The sequence below is a fragment of the Hypomesus nipponensis genome, chromosome 1 (genome assembly GCF_054491055.1).
Source record: "Hypomesus nipponensis isolate SF chromosome 1, ASM5449105v1, whole genome shotgun sequence".
NCBI lineage: Eukaryota > Metazoa > Chordata > Actinopteri > Osmeriformes > Osmeridae > Hypomesus > Hypomesus nipponensis.
The window spans coordinates 19,108,312-19,132,229 of record NC_140361.1 but is presented as its reverse complement, the minus strand read 5'-3'; the positions used below and the strand labels follow the sequence as shown (position 1 = coordinate 19,132,229).

The following is a 23,918-nucleotide window of genomic DNA, read 5'->3' as shown; positions in this document are numbered from 1 at the left end:
GCATGTTTCTATTCCCCTTATTTCAGGCAGTAAGACTCAGTAGTAGTTAATGAACACTGTACAATACATATTTTGGCTCATATTTTATTTACATACTAACCCTTCTTTCTTTCTAACTGTATTACACCCTCCACAGACTCTGCCTGTCTTTCTGTTTCTGTCTTTCTGTTTGTCTGTGTTTGTGTGCATCTCCAGTGATCCAGTCCATCCTATCTGCACAAGATCCACACCTGCGGTCCAGTTTCCAGTTTCCCAATAACTTGCGGTGACATACCCTGGTTTGCCCTCCACTCACCGCCAGATCGTTGTTTTTACAACCTGGTAGCTACGTTCCCGGCCTCCTTGTACTTCCGAGTCTATTATCTACTATTTGTATTCAAAGTGTTATAATATTGCACTTTCTTGTGTCCCATGGATTTTGTATTTTATTGTCCAATAAACTTTGGTATTATTTTTATAAACATTGACTCGTATGGTTGGACTCACTTATGTAAGCCTACAAGCAACCATCTGATCCTTTGCTTGGTGGAGGTAAGAGTAGACTACCTATGAAGAGAAGACCTAGATTAAAAGTTAGGCCATTATAAGCGGATGTAAATTTGTTATCCTATTAACACCACATTGCATACAATTTTAAATGATGGATTCCTTGTGGCTGAATATGAATGATCTGTACTGTGAGTGTGGCGCGATGACGTCACATTCAGAATAATCCATGCCTTTATAAAAGTGATATATAAATACAATTTATAATTTCATATTATATATATTAATAAATTATATATTCTCATTGAATATGTTGAACACGTGGTAAGACTTATACAAGTTTTTAAAGTAATTGAATAGGTCTTTACATAATGTGCGCTACACTTAACTAAAATGATAACCATAGTGAACTTACATGGACTACAAAAATGGCGCATATTAGCGTTAAAACACATAAGCGGGGTTCTGGGAAATGTAGTTCTATTTTTACTTTCAATTTAAAAACTAATTTTAGGAGAAGATCTTTGTCCTCGGTTACATTTAAATCACTTAATATGACAAATATACATTCATTGGTCTTTTATGAAAGACAAAATGTATCAGTATGTCTTTATCTGTAACCTTTACTAAACATTATTTCACATCATAATCTTCAAACATGGTTCCAGTATGATGTGAAGAGGGTCAATATTGGTCTAAATACAAAATCCCAGGCTGATCCTAGCCTCAGCTAAAAAAAAAAATTGAATTGAATTTTAGGAAATTACCTTTTCTAGGTGGCGCTGTTGATCCGCTGTAGGGGCTAGGGTTATGAAACTGAAAGACACAGTTTATCTAACCCCAAGTATTCACTGTACCAAGCCAGGACTATGTGCCATGAAAGGAACCCTAACCCTAATTACCATCCTACTACTAAATATAGGGCTTTAAGGTGACCCCTGGCAAGGGGTCAAAGCTCAATATATCAGATAAGGGTTTACAGGAATGTGTCAAACTTACATAAATGAACCTGCAAGCTAAGATCTTTCCAAAAATGGGTTTGATTTTGTCATACGACAAAGTCTTTTTAAAATCCAAATCTGCCATTGCAGTGAGGATCTTTCCAAGTATAGATTCCAAGACCATTCATAATCTAAATAGACTACATCAGTGGTTAAAGTCAAATTATGTTTAGGTGGCACATAGTCCTGGTTTAGCACAAACAATATCAGGGTACAGACCCACTTGTGCATTTGTTTATCCCCAAACTTTAAAGATGACTATTTGCTCTGCATAAGACATGGTCTAAAAACAGACTGTGCTAGGGTTAGGGGTTTGTTGTCCTTGGTGGTACATGTTCGTGGCTTGCCCTGACAAATATTTTGGACTAATAAATACTTTTTTTCATATGGCCTTACCTCTAAGTCAGATAGAGGCTCAACAGCGCCACCTTGAAATGTTCATTTTCCAAATCTAAAATGTGTCTTGTACTCCAATGTATGCTGCTACCGGGCTGAAAATTTGCATGTTGCTTCATTGAGACATTCTATGCAGAGTGTGACAGAAAAAAAACATTTAAAACTTGAATATAATATAAATAAAAAGTATGAAAAAAAGACATTCCAAAGTTTACCTTTGTAGTGCTGATTATATATAATGCTTATTGATCTATAAGACATGTACATTTTACATTTCTGATTAATCTGATATAAAATTGGAGATGATATTGGTGTAAAACACAAATTACTAAAAGAACTACAAACGTATTCCATTAAACAATAAATCAAGATGTTGAACGACGCCATATTTGTAGTTCAACTACATGTTTCAAAGTTTACATGTTTAGGGTTTGAAAACAGAACATCTTAACGATTTATCACATACGAAGTATGAATAGATTATAATATAATGGTGGTGTTTAAGAGTTAATCAATATTACGCATTAAATTAAGCATTAAATGCCTTAGTTGGCAATGTAGTATTCTAAATTAGATGACTCATCGAGGGATTAGCCTACCCATGAGACTTTAGGTGTATTCGACTTCATGCAGCACCGGCGGCACAGACAGCCGGCCTGGCTGACTTGAGGCAGTGAATGCCATTGGCTGGTCCGCGCCGCCGGCGCTGCATGAAGTCGAATACACACGGTCGAATGTACCTTTTGTGTAGGCTAAGCCTAATTATATCATGGTGTATGGCAAGAGTTGGTGGCTATATTTAGCCGGTTTGGTTTGTCATCATGTGTAATTTCGAATAATTAAACACATGTTATTAGAAACCATCCGATTACTTCGTTTTACGATTGTTTGGAATCTCGTTTGTTTTAAAGAACGACAGTTAGCTATCATTAGCTTTCAGCTAACTCAGGGTTCCGTTGGGATAAGCTACACAAATATTTGGTGACATTTTGGGTGAAGCGCCAACTTGTGGTTCGGTTTTTTGTGACATAGTGTACGAAATCGAGGGACACAGAAAGACGTACACTATGTTACGAATAGGCGTAACGATAAGATACACACATTTTAGGTGACATTTCGGGTGAAGCGCCACCTTGTGGTTCGGTTTTTCGTGACATTGTATACGAAATCGAGGGACACAGAAAGACGTACACTATGTTACGAATAGACTGTGAGGTGCCAAACACACGCAGAACTTCATTAACGCTCATCATTTTACGTCATCATCCAAACTCGTATTTTACGAAGGTCACTAATAGATATTAACGTGTGTGGTAATTATTGACATAGTTGTCTGGAGTTATACAGAGTTAAATCAGAAGTTTTCAAAAGAAATCTGAAAAATTCAAGACGGCTGCCAAACCGCCCTTCCAGAGCTGGCAAGAACCGGGCCTGTATATACAGCCTATATATTTGGCGTATATATGGCACGCAAAATAGATGTGTAAACCCGTGTCATAGATACGCAGAAGTATGGGAGACTGGGTTGGGGACACAGAAAGACATCCACTATGTTACAAATGGACTGTGAGGTCAGAGATCCTCGTCATATCAGACAGAGCCATAACCTTCAAAACGACAGCATTGACAGCGACACGTTGTAACACTTGCATGTCAGGCAAAAAGATAGTCTGGACTAATAACATTCAGAACATATCACTCTCCTGTCCATCCTTGGTGAGAACTTGGACTGGGCCCCTGGCCGCCCTTATGTGTTGATCACTGCCTTTGTTTCTTCCTAAATGTTTCATCTTCCGTTAATGCAAATACATGTTCTATCAATTTTAAACACTGTTTAATGTTCACAGCTGTACTTCATTGTTTACATACTTTTAATGAACATGATTGTCTAATTACTGAAATACTGTCATCACAAAACCAAACCACACACCCACATTAAAAAAAGCAAATTTAATCTTTATTAATCACTTTTGGAAAATTGGCTGAAGGCTCCCAGGTGTCATCCCATTTTTCGCCGCTGTAAAACATATAAAAACATTTGAATAACTGTGAATTACGGCAGGGTGTTAATGTCCCCTACTCAGATATAACTCAGATAAAATACAGTATACAGATAAACACACACAGCTATTTAGACAGTTTACATACTTTACAGGAATTACTTACCAACCATAACAAGGTTGCCACCGCACGAGGACTTCTTCCCTGTCCTAAGCATTTAACATAAAGAAATCACATGGAAGAAAGGTTTTGATCTGGTAAATGTATGAACATACATTTATGTTTTAAGTATTTAAGAAACCCCAAAACGTTTTACCTCATTTTTCCTCTTGCCTACTACTTCTTGAAAGAGAAACACCTTCTTCTTTGCATGTACACGGCAAACTGCAAAAAAAGGTAAACAAAATAAAATAATGACTTATATTTAGTGGTGTTCCATGTAATATTATGACACATTAGGGTAAATAATGTACATTTTGGTGATGATTATAGAGTAACGTGTCTTTAATTACTCCCTATCCCTAAACATGGCCTCTTGTCTACCACTAACTCTGAAATCTAAACAATGCCAGTCTGTCCACTGTGGGAGGTGGTGTCTTATTAGGTTCCAATAAGAGTACAAATCTACTTCAAATAATGCCTTCTGGTATCTCTGGGAGACAAACATCAGTATAACCAAGAACATGCTTATTGAAAAGCATGGTCAACCTTTCTTTTTGGGGGGGATGGTTGAACCACTCTTTATAGGCCGGCTTCTCTTCCTTTCCTGGATTGCATGTTTAGAATGAGCCGGAACAGTGGGCCCCTAAAGAGGAAGTATAAAGCCAAATGCATCCATTACAACAACAGCACTTCCTGTATTACAATGGTGTGTCTAGTGGAATTAGTCCACCTAATCAGCAGCAAGCTTCGCAATCAACTGTTGTGTCATAAATAGACAGATTTGACAAATCTTAAACAACTAAACTATGCAGTGACTAGCATTTATACATGTCTCATGCAATGAACGTGGTCACTGTACAAACTGTAGATATGATATTATACTGAAGTGAGTGAGACCAATATATTTGAAATATGTGTATCTATGGGTAAATTCCTGCCTGCCAAAGTAAATTCCTTGTCTGTGCAAACTTTCATGGCGATTGAAACCCCTTCTGATTCTGATTATATATTGTACAGTTTCATATATCCTTTTCTGTATTTCTCTGGAGAGCAGCATCTCTTACACATACAGGAGTGCGGGGGCTGATGTCCCCAGCTTCTGCAGGAAGGTGGGGACTGATGTCTTCAGCTTCTGCAGGAAGGCGGGGACTGATGTCTTCAGCTTCTGCAGGAGGGCGGGGACTGATGTCCTCAGCTTCTGCAGGAGGGCGGGGACTGATGTCTTCAGCTTCTGCAGGAGGGCGGGGACTGATGTCTTCAGCTTCTGCAGGAGGGCGGGGACTGATGTCTTCAGCTTCTGCAGGAAGGCGGGGACTGATGTCCTCAGCTTCTGCAGGAGTGGGGGGGCAGATGTCCCCAGCTTCTGCGATATCATTGTTTCTGTAGAAAACTGAAGAAAAATACATATAAATGCAAATGAGTATATGATAATTATGAGGTATGTACATTGTTGTTTTAAGTGTCCACTTCCTAAGAACAAAATCCGGGTATGTGTACACTGATCAGCCATAACATTATGACCACTGACAGGTGAAGTGAAAAACACAGATTATCTCATTATCATGACACCTGTCAATGGGTGGGATATAGCCTATTAGGCATGAAAGTGAAAGTTTTATGTTGTCAAAAAGTTTTATGTCTTCAAATTCCACAGATCTCAATACAATCGAGCATCTGTGGCATGTGCTGGACAAACAAGTCCGATCCATGGACTCCCCACCTCGCAACTTACAGAACTTAAAGGATCTGCTGCTAATGTCTTGGTGCCAGATACCACACACACTTGTTACGGGAGTACAATGGTACTTAGGAAGGGTTTGCTGGACCCAATGTTAGTTTCCTCAAGGATCACAATGACTCTTGCTTAGAGACTTGTTGCTCTTGTTGGTTAGTGGCAACTGATTTAAATTGTTATACTCGCTGTGAAATATCTTTTTACTGTTGCTTGCTTTTCTTCACGTACACTTGCACTTATAGCGATTCATGTTGTTTAATTGTAACTTGTTTAACTGCATGCTCTTATGGTTCTTCCCTTTGGCACTTAATTTTGGTTGTTCAGAATAAGTGCTTCGTGTTTTGGCTACCCGCATTGTTTTTGGGGATATCTTGTTGTTATTATCAGTGACCTATGCACTTTGTAAAGCTCTCTCTTGGAAGTCGCTTTGGATAAAAGCGTCTGCTAAATGAATAAATGTAAATGTAGCACATATTCAGAGGTCTAGTTGAGTCGAAGGGTCAGGGCTGTTCTGACGAGGAGAAAAAGGGGGTCCTACAGAATATTAGACAGGTGGTCATAATGTTATGGCTTTAGGGACTCTACAAATTATCTTATCCTGAACCTGATAAAGTTATGAGGGGAAATTACAATTATTACATTGCCAACCCGAAGTATGCCTAACACATCTGTCTACATGTTGACATGTTTACATGACCATGCTCAACACATCTGTCTACAATATGTCTACACACATATATCAACACTGGGTCTGTCACCTACTTGTCAAAGCACTGTCAAAAATGTCCTTTATGGTTTTGATGGCTGTCCCATTCACATCCATAAATTCCTGAGGACACACCACCTCAGACCAGCCACAGGACATTTTGGACTTGCGTCCCAGGAAAAGCAAGGGGACGAACCCAAGCTTATCTAATTTGTGTACCTGAAACAATGAAAGGACAACATGTATTAGTCACTCATGCCGTTCACTTAGTTCTTGGTGAAGAGACAGGGACTGAAGATTTTTGTTATCCTACCATTAAATTGGCAGAGTTAAGGACTTTGGGGATGTTATTTCCCTTAAGAGTCGTTGCAGCCCACTGGGTGTCATAGCGTTTCTTCTGTGACTCCAATTTACTCTTCATGGGCTGGACTGCTCCACACAAAGGACACTTTTTGCATGCCACCCTGATGTGGCCTTTGCAGGAGGTGCAGCTCTTTTTGGTAGAACCGGCCATCTGAAAAGAAAGTTCATTTCACTTTTGTTGTGCAGATGTGGTTTTGATTTTCATTTCCATCAGTTTATCTTTCTGGCAACCATACTATGTTAAAGGTAGTTTGACAAGGCGGACATAGGCTTGAGATTTTATTATTATTGGATTATGACAATACTTAATTAAACATGACTATTGTTTAAATGTTAAACTTACTTGACAGCAGAACTTTGGTTCTTAAAAGAACCGTTGGGGCGGGCCAGAAATGGCGGGCACAGAGAAAGACAAAAGGACAAGACAGACAGACAGACAATAAATATACAGTACAAGAAGACAGACAGACAGATGGACAACAGGCAATGAGACGAGAGGCAGACAAGCAGACAAATTATGGAGGGCAATGTTAGAGAGAGATGACAGAAGAATATGAGGAGACAGGTGTTTGTTGGGGGGGGGGGGGGGGCAAAGACAGGGGGAGGATATTGGGAAGGAGCATAAAGTACAATTATAGAAGGGAAAGGTGACCACAGGGGAAGGACAGGGGAGACATAAATAGATATTATTAGGATTTTCATTTAAATTAAATAACTGAATGCCTCCATGAATGCTCTGACCACGCTAGCTTACTAACGTTGCTAATGGCTAACATGCATTTATTACCATGCACTTTCACAAATTTAAGCTACAACTCCACTTTGGAGCATCCCCATATTTACCTTGAGTTTACTTGCTTAACTATTACACAATTATGACACATTTTCTGCCTGAAAGGCTGCATTTACAATTTTTTTCCAAAAATCTGAACATCTTTAGGTAGTTACAGTACTTACCGCCAACTTCTAAAACAATGGACGTCACTTGTCAGCGCCGTAACCAAGGATGTCACATTTTGATTGACAGGCAATTGATGAAGGTCAAGGCGTAATTCCATACTGAAAATACTGACGATCCGTCCCGTTAAAATGCCATAAACGGGTGCTCACAAAACACTTCAGAATTGAGCTTTAAAGCAGAGAAAAATATGTAAATAGTGTACAGTAATATATATTTCATATTTGTATAATTTTTATTGTGGATATGAAGGCAGAATTTGAATTTGAATTTACGATAAGCTACACACATTTTAGTTGACATTTCGGGTGAAGCGCCACCTTGTGGTTCGGTTTTTCGTAACATAGTATACGAAATCGAGGGACACAAAAAGACGTACACTATGTTACGAATAGACTGTGAGGTCAGGTTGGAAATTTGGCACACTCATTAAGCACAGTCCCCTCTTTATATTCACCAAGTTTCATGTCTCATTGGAGCACTCTAGCGCCACCAACTGGTCAAAGTTGGACTTGTTTTTACACACGTAACTTTTGAACCGTATGACCGATTTTCAAAAATGAGGTACCATTGGATTCCCTGGATCAAGACGAGTTCAACACACCCTATGACGTCAATTTCCGGTTATATAGATTTTCCACCATTTTGAATTTTAAGGAAACACGTTTTTTCGCTTCAACTACTTCTATTTTTGTCAAATCTTCCCCAGAATTGGCACACATTATCATCAGACCAACCCTCACAGAATTTATCAAAGGATCTTCGATTTTCAAAACCGTTTGTCCGGTACAGCCAATCAACATTGGCAACAAAGCAACCAAACAGGAAGTTGGGTCATATCTCAGCTAATCTTTGAGAAATCAACACCAAACTTAATATGATGACTCTGAACCCTCTTCTGAGGCTGTCCAATTAATTTGGTGTCATGTGATCACTGGGCGTGGCCGCAGGAAGCAAAAATGTGTTTTGGCCAATAACTGTTGAATTGTTTGCTTTTATGAAGGGATTCCTTTGTCTCATGATATGTTGGGACATCCCGTGTGTGATACATGATAACTTGTGATAATAGCCGAATTGATCCGGCCGCCATTTTGAATTCATTGAAAAACGTTTTTTCTTTACGCCTCCTACACATGTTGTCCAATCTTCACCAAATTTGGCAGAGAGTATCTTCAGACCAAGCCTCACAAAGAGTTTAACACGATTTCTTGATTTTCAGAACCGTTTGCCCGGTACAGGCCGTCAAAATTTGCCATTAATCCAGCCAACAGGAAGTTGGGTCGTATCTCGGCAAATCTTTGATGGATTCACACCAAACTTGCTGCATGCACTCGGAACCCTGTTCTGAGGATTTCTAAAGTGTTTTATGGGTCATTTGACTGCTTGGCCACCACATTGCTGCTTGCAGCTATATTTATTATTACACTTCTTCTGTCATTGGAGTCTATGGCAGCCCCTAGAACCGTATGGTAAAAGTTGTGAAATTTGGCACACTCATTAAGCACAGTCCCCTCTTTATATTCACCAAGTTTCATGTCTCTCATTGGAGCACTCTAGCGCCACCAACTGGTCAAAATTGGACTTGTGTTTACACACGTAACTTTTGAACCGTATGACCGATTTTCAAAAATGAGGTACCATTGGATTCCCTGGATCAAGACGAGTTCAACACACCCTATGACGTCAATTTCCGGTTATATAGATTTTCCACCATTTTGAATTTTAAGGAAACACGTTTTTTCGCTTCAACTACTTTTAATTTTTTTCAAATCTTCCCCAGAATTGGCACACATTATCATCAGACCAACCCTCACAGAAGTTATCAAAGGATATTCGATTTTCAAAACCGTTTGTCCGGTACAGCCAATCAAAATTGGCAACAAAGCAACCAAACAGGAAGTTGGGTCATATCTCAGCTAATCTTTGAGAAATCAACACCAAACTTAATATGATGACTCGGAACCCTCTTCTGAGGCTGCCCAATTAATTTGGTGTCATGTGATCACTGGGCGTGGCCGCAGGAAGCAAAAATGTGTTTTGGCCAATAACTGTTGATTTGTTTGCTTTTATGAAGGGATTCCTTTGTCTCATGATATGTTGGGACATCCCGTGTGTGATACATGATAACTTGTGATAATGGCCGAATTGATCCGGCCGCCATTTTGAATTCATTGAAAAACGTTTTTTCTTTACTCCTCCTACACATGTTGTCCAATCTTCACCAAATTTGGCAGAGAGTATCTTCAGACCAAGCCTCACAAAGGGCTTCACATGATTTTTTGATTTTCAGAACCGTTTGCCCGGTACAGGCAGTCAAAATGTGCCATTAAGCCAGCCAACAGGAAGTTGGGTCGTATCTCAGCAAATCTTTGATGGATTCACACCAAACTTGCTGCATGCACTCGGAACCCTGTTCTGAGGATTTCTAAAGTGTTTTATGGGTCATTTGACTGCTTGGCCACTACATTGCTGCTTGCAGCTATATTTATATATTTTGTTTTCCTCACACGTTTTTTTCATTCAATTTCATGATTATCATGAAGATTACATCCAGCAGTGTTATTTGCGCTTGTACAGTGTGATTCTTGTTCCATAGACACCTTGTACAATTCAACTCAAATAAAAATAAAAAAATCAGAGCTTCCTCACCATCAGATTGGGAGTTCAGGAGGGGGAGATTCCCCGACTGCATGGAATACAGTATAACATCACATATCCTACCTTTAGATAACTGCAGAACACAGTGTATAACTAAATATATTTATTTAATACTGTGCAAATATCCTCATATGTCAAAAACTGGAAATACAGTCGTTAAGCTCCCGTGCAATCGCTACCCTGTACGTCCTCGTTATCAGTCCAGACTTTAATAGATTACTGTTCATAAGAAAACGCTTTTGTTTTCAAATTGTATCTCGACTCGCAGTATATCACTGGCACAGTTGACCACTCGCACCGTTTTTTTAAATTGGTGATCTACCGGCCACCACATTTTCGGAGTTTTCGGGCTCCACCAATAGGCTAACAGTGTCTGAGAAGTTGTCATGCGCTATGATTCACCGTAAAGAACAATCGTATGCCAGGGTCATGATGAGATACTAGATTAGCATTCATGAGGTGCTTTGCATTGACTATTTTTGGTTAAGAATGGGCGTGTTCAGGGCGGGGTACAATGCTGATTCACGTACGCACACTTGTGGGTAATCTGTGATTTATAAAGGGACATTGCGTACAGGTGTGCGTACGCACGGTTTTATAAATCTGAATTTTTGTGTGCGTACGCCATTTTAGGCTTTTGGGCGTACGTACACTTTTAGTAAGAATCCTACGCACAGTTTTATAAATGAGACCCCAGGTGAGTTCATTGCTGATGTTCACCCCGAGGAACTTGAAGCAGCTGATCTTCTCCGCTTCCGATCCATTGATGAGTAGGGGTGCATGCTCCTCCTCCTGACGCCTATAGGTCAAGCGCCTAGCGGCATGCATAAACTGTGGCTGAGCAGGGTACACAGGATCATCAGTGCATAAGAACCTCACATGCTGCTATCCCTGCATTTCAGTTGCACATTCCATTTTCCTCTGCACATTTATATTTTTACAGTTGTGTGAAAGAAGTTCAATGGAATGTTGAATCTATAAGCACTATCAGTTAGCTAACAATTTACAGCAACACTACCACACTGAGGGGCCAATAAAATTGATTGATGTGATCTTTTAATATTACTAATACAAATATAAATGGAAAAACACGACTAAGCCTACAGCATTTTGACATTAGTTTATTTAGCCTGTAGATATCTGCCCTAAAAAATTAGATGCATTGAATGAAGTTGGAAGGGTGAACTCCCAAGTCAATAAAGATTAATTGGCAAGTTTATAAACGTGAATACCCTCAAATGTAACTGATAGATAACCCATATTAGGCTAATCGAGTTAGATGGGGGAAACTTTTACTTTGAAAGAACAGGTAGTGCTGACAATACATTCGGCCAATGACAGGCATTTCACGCTTACCTCCACCCACGTGTGTGAAATCCAAATATAAAGTTGTTTTATGGTTTGTGTTTAAAAAACGAGAAAACAAAATAACACGTCAAAATCCGTTTTTCCGTTTTTGCAGAAAAACGAAAAAACGGACTCACAAACGTTTTTCGTATTCATGATATATATCCGTTATAATGATATAAGGAATTAAACTCACGTACACGGACCCTTAAACAGGCTCTGATTTTACTTCCCGATTTCCATGTTTAAGCACATCAAATCAGATAACGGGTCGTTTTTTCGTTTTCAGTTTTTGTTTTCCTATTTGTAAATGGTAATCGGGGAACAGCTCGTTTCCCGATTTTGGTTTTCTAATTTTAACACGAAAATCCATTGGCTGCAAAATACACGGACCCCCAAGGATACAGACAGTTCCAGAGGATACACCCAGAGCTGTTAATCAATCTACGATTCACACACTGGTAGATTATTTCCAGGAAGTGTAATCGAACGGATGGATGAGCTATATGACGGGATAGATAGAGGAAATGGAATGATGGCTCTTTCCAGGAGCTTAAAATGCTGTCAAAGGGTTTTTTCATGGATACCAGTCATAATCATCACATCAGTTGGACTGTGGTCGTACTATGCCTACGTGTTTGAGCTATGTTTGTGTAAGTACAGTAGTGTATCATGTATTTAAAAAGCTAGTCTAACAACGGTATATTTCTGCATTACGTTGGTTTTCAACTACGATTGCAGCAGTGTCACAAGCAATGGCATACAATGAAATAACAACAGCTAAGCTACATCAGCTAGCTCAAGCTAGGTAGCCAGCTATAGAACTTAACACGAAGTGTTGGTTGGTCTACTGTAGCTAGCTAGCTCTAAATGATTATCGGAAATTGACGTAGGCTAAAATTCAATGTAAAATGCATGATTAACAATGTACCTATTATCTTTACCGTACTGTACAGTACCTTTGTCATCATAAACCTGTATTGCAACTGACGACATCCCTTCTGTAACTAGCTGAAATCTCGTGTTTTGTTTTTGCAGTTACAATAACGAAAAGTTTTGAAAAAGGTGAGTTAAAGTCCTTGAGTTGGACTTCTTAAAATTTGACGTCCCACGTTGATATGTGCACATTTTAAAGTTTCATACAGTCAGCTAGGTTGTTTGTTAGCAAAACGATTTGTTTTCGTGTATACAGTGGCCTACCTGCTAGTGTTTCACATTTGCTTCGGGATGTTCTCTTGGACATACTGGAAGGCAATCTTTACCCCACCCGCATCTCCTTTCAAGAAGGTAAACAAACTTATTGATATTTTAACTTGAAATCTTATAATGGGTTTTATTGTCAACTTGTTGGTTTGGACTTGTGTTAACTAGAGTTACATTCCTTGAAAATATAATTGCAGTGCTGTAAATTGTTTCCTAAAATGATCAGACAAAATAAAACATTTGTTGACTGGATCAGCTTGCTGTTTCAGTTCCAGCTCTCCTACATTGACAAGGAGCGCTATGAGATGGAGGAGAGGCCAGATGCCCAGAAACAGATACTCATGGACATTGCCAAGAACCTGCCCATCTTCACTCGAGCTGCATCTGGAGGTGATCAAACCTGATTGTGCTTTAGTCTTTATGTGCAATTGTTGGCCAGCTGTTCTTTTTTAGAATCCAAGATGTGATAAGACTACAAGGACCTGACAACTGCTCTCTGGATTTCTCAACCTGTCTGGGATAGCTTATGGCAGGGGTGGCGAACTTGCGGCTCGCAAGCCGCATGCGGCTCTTTGCCTGCTCCTGTGAGGCTCTTACTGAGCGGCTGGGGGAATAAAAGGAATACAAAAAATATATACTGTATATGGACCCTTTTGCATTTCGTATTGCGTATCACATCATTGTTTGAGACTTAAACAAACCACACAGAGCTGTCGCAGGTGGGGTGCCAGGCCCTGTGCTAACTTAATATGCGAGGCACTGCTTATTGACATACACATGATGCACGCGCAATAATCACTTTCAACCCGCACGGAGACTGTCCATAATTCCGACAGCTATTATCCTGCGCACGCGTGGAGCCACACCATTTCTGCATGACGTGCTGGCAAATGTATCCAGCGATCCTCGAATCTTACTTCTTTTTAGTGTTATTCCTTTTCTCAACACCAGACTCATGTTTGCAAAATCGGTCTTGCTCTCTTGTAGGTGACTTTTGTTTCTCCCGGCCGTCTCCTTCCTCCTCGCACTCTCACAGGGCGTTTCTACACGGGGGCCTACAGGGGCCAGGGCCCCTGTAAAAATGTCCCTGCCCCCCCTGTGGCCCACCTGAGCTGACTGAATAATAAAAATAAAAATAATACGTTTTTCTTCTTCTAGTAGTCATCATGAACCAAGGAAGGGACATTGTAGCCTTGTTTGCCCCGTCGTCGTCGTCGTCGTCGTCATCTTCCGCTTGTCCGGGGATCGGGTCGCGGGGGCAACGACCTAAGCAGGGAGGCCCAGGCTTCCCTCTCCCCGGCCACTTCCACCACCTCTTCCTGGGGGACCCCGAGGCGTTCCCAGGCCAGCCGAGTGACATAGTCCCTCCAGCGTGTCCTGGGTCTTCCCCGGGGCCTCTTCCCAGTGGGACGTGCCCGGAACACTTCACCAGGGAGGCGTCCAGGAGGCATCCTAATCAGATGCCCGAGCCACCTCAGCTGGCTCCTCTCGACGCGGAGGAGCAGCGGTTCTACTCTGAGCCCCTCCCGGATGACCGAGCTTCTCACCCTATCTCTAAGGGAGAGCCCGGACACCCTGCAGAGGAAGCTCATTTCGGCCGCTTGTATTCGCGATCTCGTTCTTTCGGTCACTACCCATAGTTCGTGACCATAGGTGAGGGTAGGAACGTAGATCGACTGGTAAATAGAGAGCTTCGCCTTTCGACTCAGCTCCTTCTTCACCATGACGGACCGATGCAGAGCCCGCATCACTGCGGACGCCGCACCGATCCGCCTGTCGACCTCGCGCTCCATTCTTCCCTCACTCGTGAACAAGACCCCGAGATACTTGAACTCCTCCACTTGGTTCAGGATCTCCTCCCCGACCCGGAGATGGCACTCCACCCTTTTCCGGTCGATAACCATGGCCTCAGATTTGGAGGTGCTGATTCGCATCCCAGCCGCTTCACATTCGGTTGCGAACCGCTCCAGTGAGAGCTGAAGGTCACGGCCCGATGAAGCCAACAGGACCACATCATCTGCAAAAAGCAGCGACCCGATCCTGAGGTCACCAAACCGGACCCCCTCAACACCCTGGCTGCGCCTAGAAATCCTGTCCATATAGGTAATGAACAGAATCGGTGACATAGGGCAGCCCTGGCGGAGTCCAACCCTCACCGGAAACAAGTTCGACTTACTACCGGCAATGCGGACCAAACTCTGGCACCGGTCGTACAGGGACCGGACAGCCCCGATCAGGGAATCCGGTACCCCGTACTCTCGGAGCACCCCCCACATGAGCCCCCGAGGGACACGGTCGAACGCTTTTTCCAAATCCACAAAACATGTGTAGACTGGTTGGGCGAACTCCCATGTACCCTCCAGGACTCCGCGGAGGGTATAGAGCTGGTCCACTGTTCCACGGCCAGGACGAAAACCACATTGCTCCTCCTGAATCCGAGGTTCGACAATCCGGCGGACCCTCCTCTCCAGGACCCCTGAATAGACCTTCCCAGGGAGGCTGAGGAGTGTGATCCCCCTAAAGTTGGAGCACACCCTCCGGTCCCCCTTTTTAAAGAGGGGAACCACCACCCCGGTCTGCCAGTCCAGAGGCACTGTCCCCGATGTCCACGCGATGTTGCAGAGTCGTGTCAACCAAGACAGCCCTACAACATCCAGAGCCTTAAGGAACTCCGGGCGGACCTCGTCCACCCCAGGGGCCCTGCCACCGCGGAGCTTTTCAACCACCTCGGCGACCTCGGCCCCAGAGATAGAAGGGCCCCCCCCGATGTCCCCAGACTCTGCCTCCACGTCGTTTGCCCCATGAAATAAAAAAGTTAGAGAAACATATCAAGGTATTGAGAGAGCTGAGGAGCTGGAAGAGGGAGAGCCAGAGAATTTTTATGATTTTAATGTAAAGCAAATTTAAGTATTTAATGTTTAACCCTTGTGTTATCTTTGGGTCCTTCTGACACATCAGTCATTGTGACCCACCATCGTATTGCGACAACTTTACCGCATACAAAAACAAAGTGAAGAATTTTCTTCGTAGGGCTGTCTCATATGGAGGACTAAAAGTGCCACAATGATTTAAATAAATTCACCATTAAATACATAAATAAACCATTAAATAATTACTTAAATGTCTCAGACCCCCCCCAAATCTCAATGGTTAAAAGAAAAAAAGTTAAGAACTCGCCTGGGGGGCCAAATGTGCTAGGACCGCCACTGCCCTGTGGTGTAAAGTAAATCATGAACAAAAAAATACATGATATTTTTTGACAAATGGGAATTTCATTTTAGAGCACATCGAGTCAAGAACAGAAAAAAAAAAATTGAAAGTAGAACACATTTTTGTGATTACAAACCAGGCAGGCGGGAGGCCCCCAGTGACGCAAGGCGTGTAAAAACTGTTATGCTTTGTATTATGACTGTCATTAGATCTGTAAGCCGCTGTTGTAGTGCGGGCTTGCATGTGTGGCTCTTTGCTATGGTGCGTTTTTTTGGGGGGGCTCTTTATGCTGGACTGGTTAGCCACCCCTGGCTTATGGTATAATTTTCAGCTCACACATACCTGTCTTGTAGTCTATAGCTGAGGGTCAAACTGATGGAAGGGCAAGCGGTCTCTTTCTCTCAAGCTCTCTGTCTTTGCATCCTACCACCTCTCAGTGGTATTGTATCATCCTGTGTTGAAAAATAAGGAAGCAGTGTTTCCCGCATGATTTATTTCAGGGGGGGTGGTAGACAATAAACCTATTATTAAGTAAACCAAGCGAAGGAGCTTTTTAAAGATGGCGCCCCCGTTAATTTCTATGGAAAGTGCGCAGTGACACAAGTGAGAAACGGACAGTGCCATTTTTCCAGTTCTGGCTCGTCTGGTCTTACTCAGAACAATGGCTCACCATGCTCCTAGATCCAAGGCTTGTGTAAGATAAGGGTGCAGTTGTCGGAAATATTAATCTATCAAGCATTGCACAGCCAGTCAATGAACACGTTTAAGAAAGCTTTAATTCTTGCGGCCGGCCCACAAGGAGACAAAAACATCACACGCCATTGTGCTACAAAGTTTGTCTGCTAGCATGTTGTGCTAGCTAGCTATTTAAGAGTTCTGGACTGTCATTGGTTAAGACAAAGCATGCAAATGTTTCATGGCTCTTCTTTCATTGGCTCCTTTGTATAGACGTGGCGCGCGCGTGTGCGTGGAAACTTACAGTACCTACCTTTATTGTACCTCTAGTAAGAATGGTCAGCCTAGGTCAGTTTGTTTATGTAAACCTAGTGTTACCCAGAGTTCATGTTGGGAGAGGGCTCTCTACTGACAAGGAATGCTGAACACAGAATCATGCTTATTACAGGATAACAGTTACATTTTAAACTTTTCTAACAGCAGTAGAATCGGAAAACGGGCAGAATGGGATACATGGTCAATCAAGAAGCAGATACATCATGTGGAAGAAAATCAATGCCATCAGTACAGTATAGTATTCCTTTCACTTGGTTTTGTTCTTTTTGCTTCATGTTTTAAGTATGACTGCGTAAGTAGTGTGTCAAATTAACCCTTAGCTGAGTGAGTTCTAAATATTTCCCCACAGCGCAAGTTATTTTTCTCAAATGGTAGCTAGCTAGCTTACATTTAGTCATTTAGCAGACACTCTTATCCAGAGCGACTTACTGTAAGTACAGGGACATTCCCCCCCCGAGGCAAGTAGGGTGAAGTGCCTTGCCCAAAGACACAACGTAATTTGGATCGAACCGGCAACCTTACGATTAATAGCCCGATTCCCTAACCGCTCAGCCATCTGACCCCCAGCGTAGTTAACTGCCGGGCTAAGTTACCTAGCATTATACCATGTTAGTGTTACTTGTAAGCCTTCTAATTAGTAGATTCTGAAGTGTTTGTCACGTAGACAAAAACTATAGGAAAAAAATCAACTGGAATGTTTGAATTACATATTTGCCACGCTATGCTATTGAGCCCACTTTTGAAAACACATATGTGATGCTAATCCTTAACACTTAGAAGCGCCGAGCAGGGGTCATTTGGGCCCAGTGATGAGAGAATTTCTTATTTTTGCACTTAATCAAATTCCAAGACCCTGCATTGCTAGACTTTATTTGACTTTTCCTAGATATCTGCATCTATTTCATGCATTCCATGGCTGTGATTCTCTTTTCTACCAGCAGATGTTGCAAGGGCTCCCATATACGAGTTTTCTGTTATTAGGATTTCTCCATCAGGAGGAACCCTATTGGAATAGTTGGTATTATTAGGGTTCCTCCGGTAGGAGGGAACCTATTGTTTTTGTTAGTATTCTTATTATTCCCGCATCGCTGCTTGCAGATATATTTAGGGGCCAAGCAGCGAAGCTGTTATTGTTGTTGTTGTTATTGTTAGTATTATTCTTATCCTTATTATTATTCCGCCATGGGTGTCTATGGCAGCCCCCATGAGCACTTGGCACATTCATCGGGGACAGCCCCTTGGTCCAATTCACAAAGTTGCATGTGTCATACTTGGACACTCTAGTGCCACCAACTGGTCAAAGTTGGAGTTGCGTTTACGCAAGTAACTTTTGAACCGAATGTCTGATTGTCAAAAATGTGATGATTCCTGAAATGATTTCTTGGATTAAGCCAAGTTCAACTCACACCATGGCATCAATTTCTGGTTATATAAATCTTCCGCCATTTCCGGTTTTATCAAAAACCTTTGAAAGCTTACTCATCCTACAATTTTTGTCAAATCCTGTAAAAAATTACCAGATATGCTCTTCAGACCAAGCCTCAAAAAAGTTATGGTAGAAAATGTTGATCTTCAACACCGTTTGTCCGTGACAGCAATCAAATTCAGCAGAAATGCCACCAAACAGTAAGTGACGTCATACCTCAGCATTTATTTGAGGCAGTGACACAAAATTTGGTACGCCTACTCCTACCTTATTCTGAGGATGTCCTCCAAAAATTGTGTCATGTGACTAAAAGGGGGCGTGGCCAGAAGCATAAAAGTGTTTTGGCTTATAACTGTTGAAGTGTTTAATTTAAAGTAATTTCTTTGTCTCTTGATGTCTTGTGAGATATCAAGCCTGACCATTGATAACCTTTCATAATAACCGAATTGACGCGGCCGCCATTTTGGATTTCATGGAAAAGGGTAAAAACCTTTTGCACGCCTCAATTTCTGTCCAAGGTTTACTAAATTTGGCACAGATGATCTTCAGAGCAAGCTTCACAAAAGATATCAGATGGATTTTCAAATTTCAAAACCGTTTCTTTGGTAGAGCCAATGAAAAGCGTTGGCAAAACTGCCAAACAAGACGCAAGGGCATATCTCAGCAACCATTTGTTTGATTGTCACCAAACCTTGGTTCCATTGTTCCCATGAGGAGCAGAGGAGGCCTGCAGTGTTAAAATAACTTTGAACTCTCAGGAACTCTTGAACGCAAACAGATATTTCAATCAAACTTGGTGTGTTGCATAAGTGCAACAAGTTGTTGTGACTTAATTATTGCAAAAGTGCTATGGAGGCCATGTCCTGCTCTGGACTGCTTGGCCCCTACATTGCTGCTTGCAGCTATATTTTTTATGATTATACTATTATTATTATATATTATATTAATTATATTATTATTACAAAAGTCCAATTTTCAAAGTGATGGCATTTCCACCCCATTTTTCATGAGGAACAAAAAAGCCTCAAGGACCCATAAGGTCCGCCATGATGGATTTTCCTGTACAGTTATAATTTTGTAAAACCTTAAAAATTCCCATTCTCTTGAACCAAAGGTCTAATTGACTTGAAATTTTGTACAGATGTGTATCATTGACTTATTTAAAAACTTTACTTAAGGCAATTGAATCAAATACAAAATGGCTGAAAGGGATGTATTTATGTAAATGTCCACATTGCCTCAATATGTTTGTGTCACTAAATCAATTGTATTTTTGAAGGATGGTTCAAACATAATAGGCTTTAAGGTGACACACCCCTGAAGTACCATGCAAGGTTTCACCTTGATATGTCAAAATATGACTGAATTACAGCTGTTTGAACATGGACCAAATCTGACAATGCTTGCCATTGGAGAAACAGCTTTTTTTATTATCCAGTGACTGAACTTTGTGTATTCCATGCCTGGAAATGGCTCAATTGGCATCTCAATTGAGATGTTGTGCTGGTAAGTAAAGGGTTTTAGGTTCAAAACCAGTCAGAGGCATAGTTTATTTTTTATTCTGACAAAACGGTTTCTAGTCTTCCGATCAATCCTCCGGTTGTAAAACATAGCAATGCATGTTTATTTGAGCCAGGGTCTGTGTAACGGTGCGGTTGCCCGTTAACGCTAGCAAGCAACGTACCGTCGCGGGGAAGCCGTTCATGCACCGGACGAAGGGAAGACAGTCTGACTGGCCATCGGGAGGCTCGGGAGTTTTCCCGAACGGCCGGTCAAACAAACGGCCGCTACGGTCACGGCACTATTCAAGAAAAAAAATCCTAATAGTTTACGCTCACTTGAGGACAGCCTTAAAAACAAGCAACTGTTTAACTGGAGCGAGCCAAAATCCAAAGGGTAGGGGTGGGCATTTCCCACGTGTACACTTGAACGGTGCACTTGTCCGTCCATTTTACAGATCACGATTGGTCAAAAATCTATCGTTTGCCGGGTGCAGCCAAATGGTTGGAGCCATTTTAGCTAACATCTTTGATTCTTTAGCAAAGAAATGGAAAGGAAAACGAGAAAAAGGTGGCGCTGAAAAAGCTAGAGATAAAAAACACAACGGGCACTGCAAGCAAATGCTGCACAATGTAGAAGTATATAATGAATGTTTAGGCCGTCAAAAGACGGAGGAGAGTTTGCAGCCCGACGACAAACTCTAAAAACATTTTTTCTAAAAACATTATACATTTGGTAGTACTGTTAGCCAATATATAAGCTATACATTTTAAATTAAGTAAAATAAATGTCCAAGAGAAAAAGGCACTCATCTAATTATGCACAACATGTTTTTTGACTTTAAATAATAAATGTGCAATGTGGCTCAAATGCAATTGTCTTGATTTTCTGTTCTGTGTAATGAAGCAGCCACAGGTGACACAGGGCAAGAGATGGAGGCTGCTGTGGTGACAGGGTCCAGTGGAGAGACTCAGGTGCAGCACTGCAACTGTACACAATAGAGTTAGTCTGTTATTATATGGAAATCCGTTTGTTGAATTGATTGTCATTATTGAATATAGTTAACTGATTATTGTTCTTTTGCAACATCAAATAGCAGATGCAGAAACAGAGACAAGTATGTAAAAAGAAAGTGAGGTAGAAAGTGAAGGGGGGGGGGGGGCGGTCTCTGTTTCAAAGTCCCGGGCTGTTTTTCGATCCCAGTCCGACCTTGATTTGAGCCCATCACAACACTCTGCAAAACAAGCCAGGTTCACCACAGTTGCTAGCTACTCGTAGTTTACGCATGGTAGAGATAACGCTAATGGTTATCTAATGGAAGTAAATTGATTGTTCAGGTGGATCCCTCGCCTGTTGCACAAATTCATTTCCGTAACCTAAGCCAGGACACATCCCCACTGATGCTCGGTATGAGTAAGTTATTCTTTACAGAAGCAACCCAGTCATCCCGTTGTCCCATTTTTATAGGAAATGTACAAGCAGTTTCAACTTTGGCTGAATCTAACATCGCTTGCCACAGGAGAAACATACTTTTTTATACAGTGACTGAACATGACAACATTCAACACTGAGAATAGTTCAATGGGCTGGGATGGTGACCTGTTAAGTGTAAGGTCGTAGGTTTGAATCCAGCCATAATATTTTGGCCTGTCATAATTTTCATTATCTGTTTAGTTAAACATGATGACATCATTCTGAAGTACCACAAACAATTTCACCTTGGTATGTCAAAATATGATTGAATTAGATCATTTTCAACGTTGGCTGAATCTAACAACGCTTACCACAGGAGAAACAGCTTACTTTTTTATACAGTTACTGAACATGACACTACTCAACACTGAGAATAGTTCAAGGGGCTGGGATGGTGACCAGTTAAGTGTAAGGTCGTAGGTTCGAGTCCAGCCATATATTTTGGCCTGTCATAATTTTGATTCTGTTTAGTTAAACAGGATGATATCATTCTGAAATACCATGCACAATTTCATGCAATTTCACCTTGAAATCTCAACGGTTTCTTGACCTTGAACTTGACCTCGACCTCCTGAACAAGCAAATGTCTAAGTCTGTGAATGGCTTAGTATGATGAGACGCAGTGCTAATGTGCTAAGGGTGGTGGGTTTTAATCCAGTCAGAGGTATAATTATTTTTATTTTTTTCTGACAGAAATTACAGTTTCAAGTCTTCTGGTTAATCCCAGTGTAACTATTTTGTCAATTTTACAACATTTCGCCATTTTGAAGGAGGAATCCGCCAGACAAAGTTTAATATATAGGGCCCTATCTTGCACACAGCGCAATTGACTTTGTACACCGATGCTAATTTGGGTGGGTTTCTTCTCCCATCTCCATCAGAATCAGAATTTGGTTTATTCGCCATGTAGCCTATGTTACACAAACACAGAATTTACTGTGGCAGGAATGTGCCAACAATAAACATATACGAGTCTTAAATTAAGTAAAAAAATAAACTAATTCTAAGAACTAAACAATTTTAAAATAATTTTTTTTTAAGATAAAACGTATAATATATAAATATAAGAATGAGAATTTGAATGTGCAGCATGAGCAGGCAATTGATTGCAATGCGAAAACTGCTCTGCCTTTCCCATACAATGTCACTTCTCTATCTGTTACGGCCCTGACTAGAACATCGGTCTGCTCGGCTGTGAACCTCCTGGCGTGCACCTGCTCCTGGAGTGCACCTGGCAAATCCGCCGTTATAATAGCAATCCGCCATGGAACAAGCGCTGCTCTTAAAGGGAATGCGAGATGACGCTCTGATTGGTTTATTGCACGTTACGCCCAAACCACACCCATTAGTAGCTACTTCGGACCAACCCGTTTTAGATTTGCGCCAGGCGCAAAGTAATTTATCCCGCTGGCATAATAGCAACCATGCCGGAGTCCTGCTCACAAAGTTACTTGCACTTTGCGTTTTTATACTTGCGTTTCAGATAGTTAAAATAGGGCCCATTGGCTCTACTACAGTGCGGCCAAAAAATGTGTGCAAGCCTGGTAAAATATTTGGGAAAGTTTTAACCATAGACATACAGTCTATGGTTTTAACCTATTGCAGCTGTCAGTTATGTGAATAACATAAGGTCAGATAAGGTCAATGTTGCACAAACTTTTGTTGCAAATTAATTTAACTTCTGAGGCAACAGAGCAAAAAGCGAATTGCCTGTATGCATCCTTCTTTGTTTTCTGGAATATATAGCCTAATTAGATATATTATTTTGTAATTCTTTTAGGGGGGCGGGAGGTTGCTTTTTGGGGGGGGGGCGACCTGGAGCAGGTTAATATAGCTTTTGAGCATGTGAAAAGAAAAAAAAAACTTTCTGTAACCTTTCTCAACCCTGGTCCTCAGGGACCCCCTTTTCCAATTCTGCTCCAATACACCTGATTCAAATGAATGGGTCATTATCAAGCTCAGCAGAAGCCTGGTAACAACCCATTTGTTTTGGAAGAGGGAAACGTCTAACACATGCAAGGAAGGGGGGTCCTTGAGGACCAGGATTGAGAAAAGCTGCCTTACAGTGCAAACTAACTTATAGCAGGGAGTAAGTGTGGGATTGGATGGCCTGTCATGCACACATACAGTACATACTTCCTTTCCTGTCTCATCTCAACCCACCCCTTCTGTCTCCAGCTGTCAGGTTTTGTGACCACTGCCAGGTTCTGAAGCCGGACCGCTGTCATCACTGCTCCATTTGTGAAACGTAAGTATGTCACACACAGACACACTCCCTTTTG

The 23,918-nt window shown here is 41.4% G+C and overlaps 2 protein-coding genes across 7 annotated transcripts in view; one reads left to right on the top strand and one right to left on the bottom strand.

The window, feature by feature from the left end:
* Window positions 1-3,818: 3,818 nt before the first annotated feature.
* On the bottom strand, window positions 3,819-8,472 carry LOC146302898 (uncharacterized). 3 transcript variants are annotated; one of them, XM_084699196.1, is made up of 9 exons: window positions 7,808-8,471; window positions 7,194-7,213; window positions 6,801-7,001; window positions 6,544-6,706; window positions 5,111-5,436; window positions 4,593-4,689; window positions 4,201-4,268; window positions 4,050-4,093; window positions 3,819-3,900 (listed from the first exon to the last, which is right to left on the bottom strand). In XM_084699196.1, the coding sequence occupies exons 3-9, from the start codon at window positions 6,999-7,001 to the stop codon at window positions 3,834-3,836; spliced, it is 966 nt and encodes a 321-aa protein (XP_084555322.1). In that variant the 5' UTR covers window positions 7,194-7,213; window positions 7,808-8,471; the 3' UTR covers window positions 3,819-3,833. The 3 variants fall into 3 exon arrangements, with proteins under 3 accessions (XP_084555322.1, XP_084555324.1, XP_084555325.1); XM_084699198.1 differs by lacking the exon at window positions 7,194-7,213 and having other exon boundaries at window positions 7,808-8,472; XM_084699199.1 differs by lacking the exon at window positions 7,808-8,471 and having other exon boundaries at window positions 5,117-5,436; window positions 7,194-7,391.
* A 3,685-nt stretch (window positions 8,473-12,157) lies between these two features.
* zdhhc15b (zDHHC palmitoyltransferase 15b) overlaps window positions 12,158-23,918 on the top strand; it is a 123,800-nt gene continuing 112,039 nt past the window's right edge. For 2 of the 4 annotated variants that reach the window (XR_014754788.1, XM_084697397.1), the window contains exons 1-5: window positions 12,158-12,466; window positions 12,852-12,878; window positions 13,006-13,100; window positions 13,286-13,406; window positions 23,815-23,884. Coding sequence is in view for 3 of the 4 variants with exons in the window: in XM_084697397.1 (XP_084553523.1) it covers window positions 12,307-12,466; window positions 12,852-12,878; window positions 13,006-13,100; window positions 13,286-13,406; window positions 23,815-23,884 (473 nt within the window). In the remaining variant the exon portion in view is untranslated. Of the gene's footprint in view, window positions 12,467-12,851; window positions 12,879-13,005; window positions 13,101-13,272; window positions 13,407-23,814; window positions 23,885-23,918 lie in introns of those variants that run through there. The other 2 variants (XM_084697398.1, XM_084697399.1) reach the window with 2 other exon arrangements.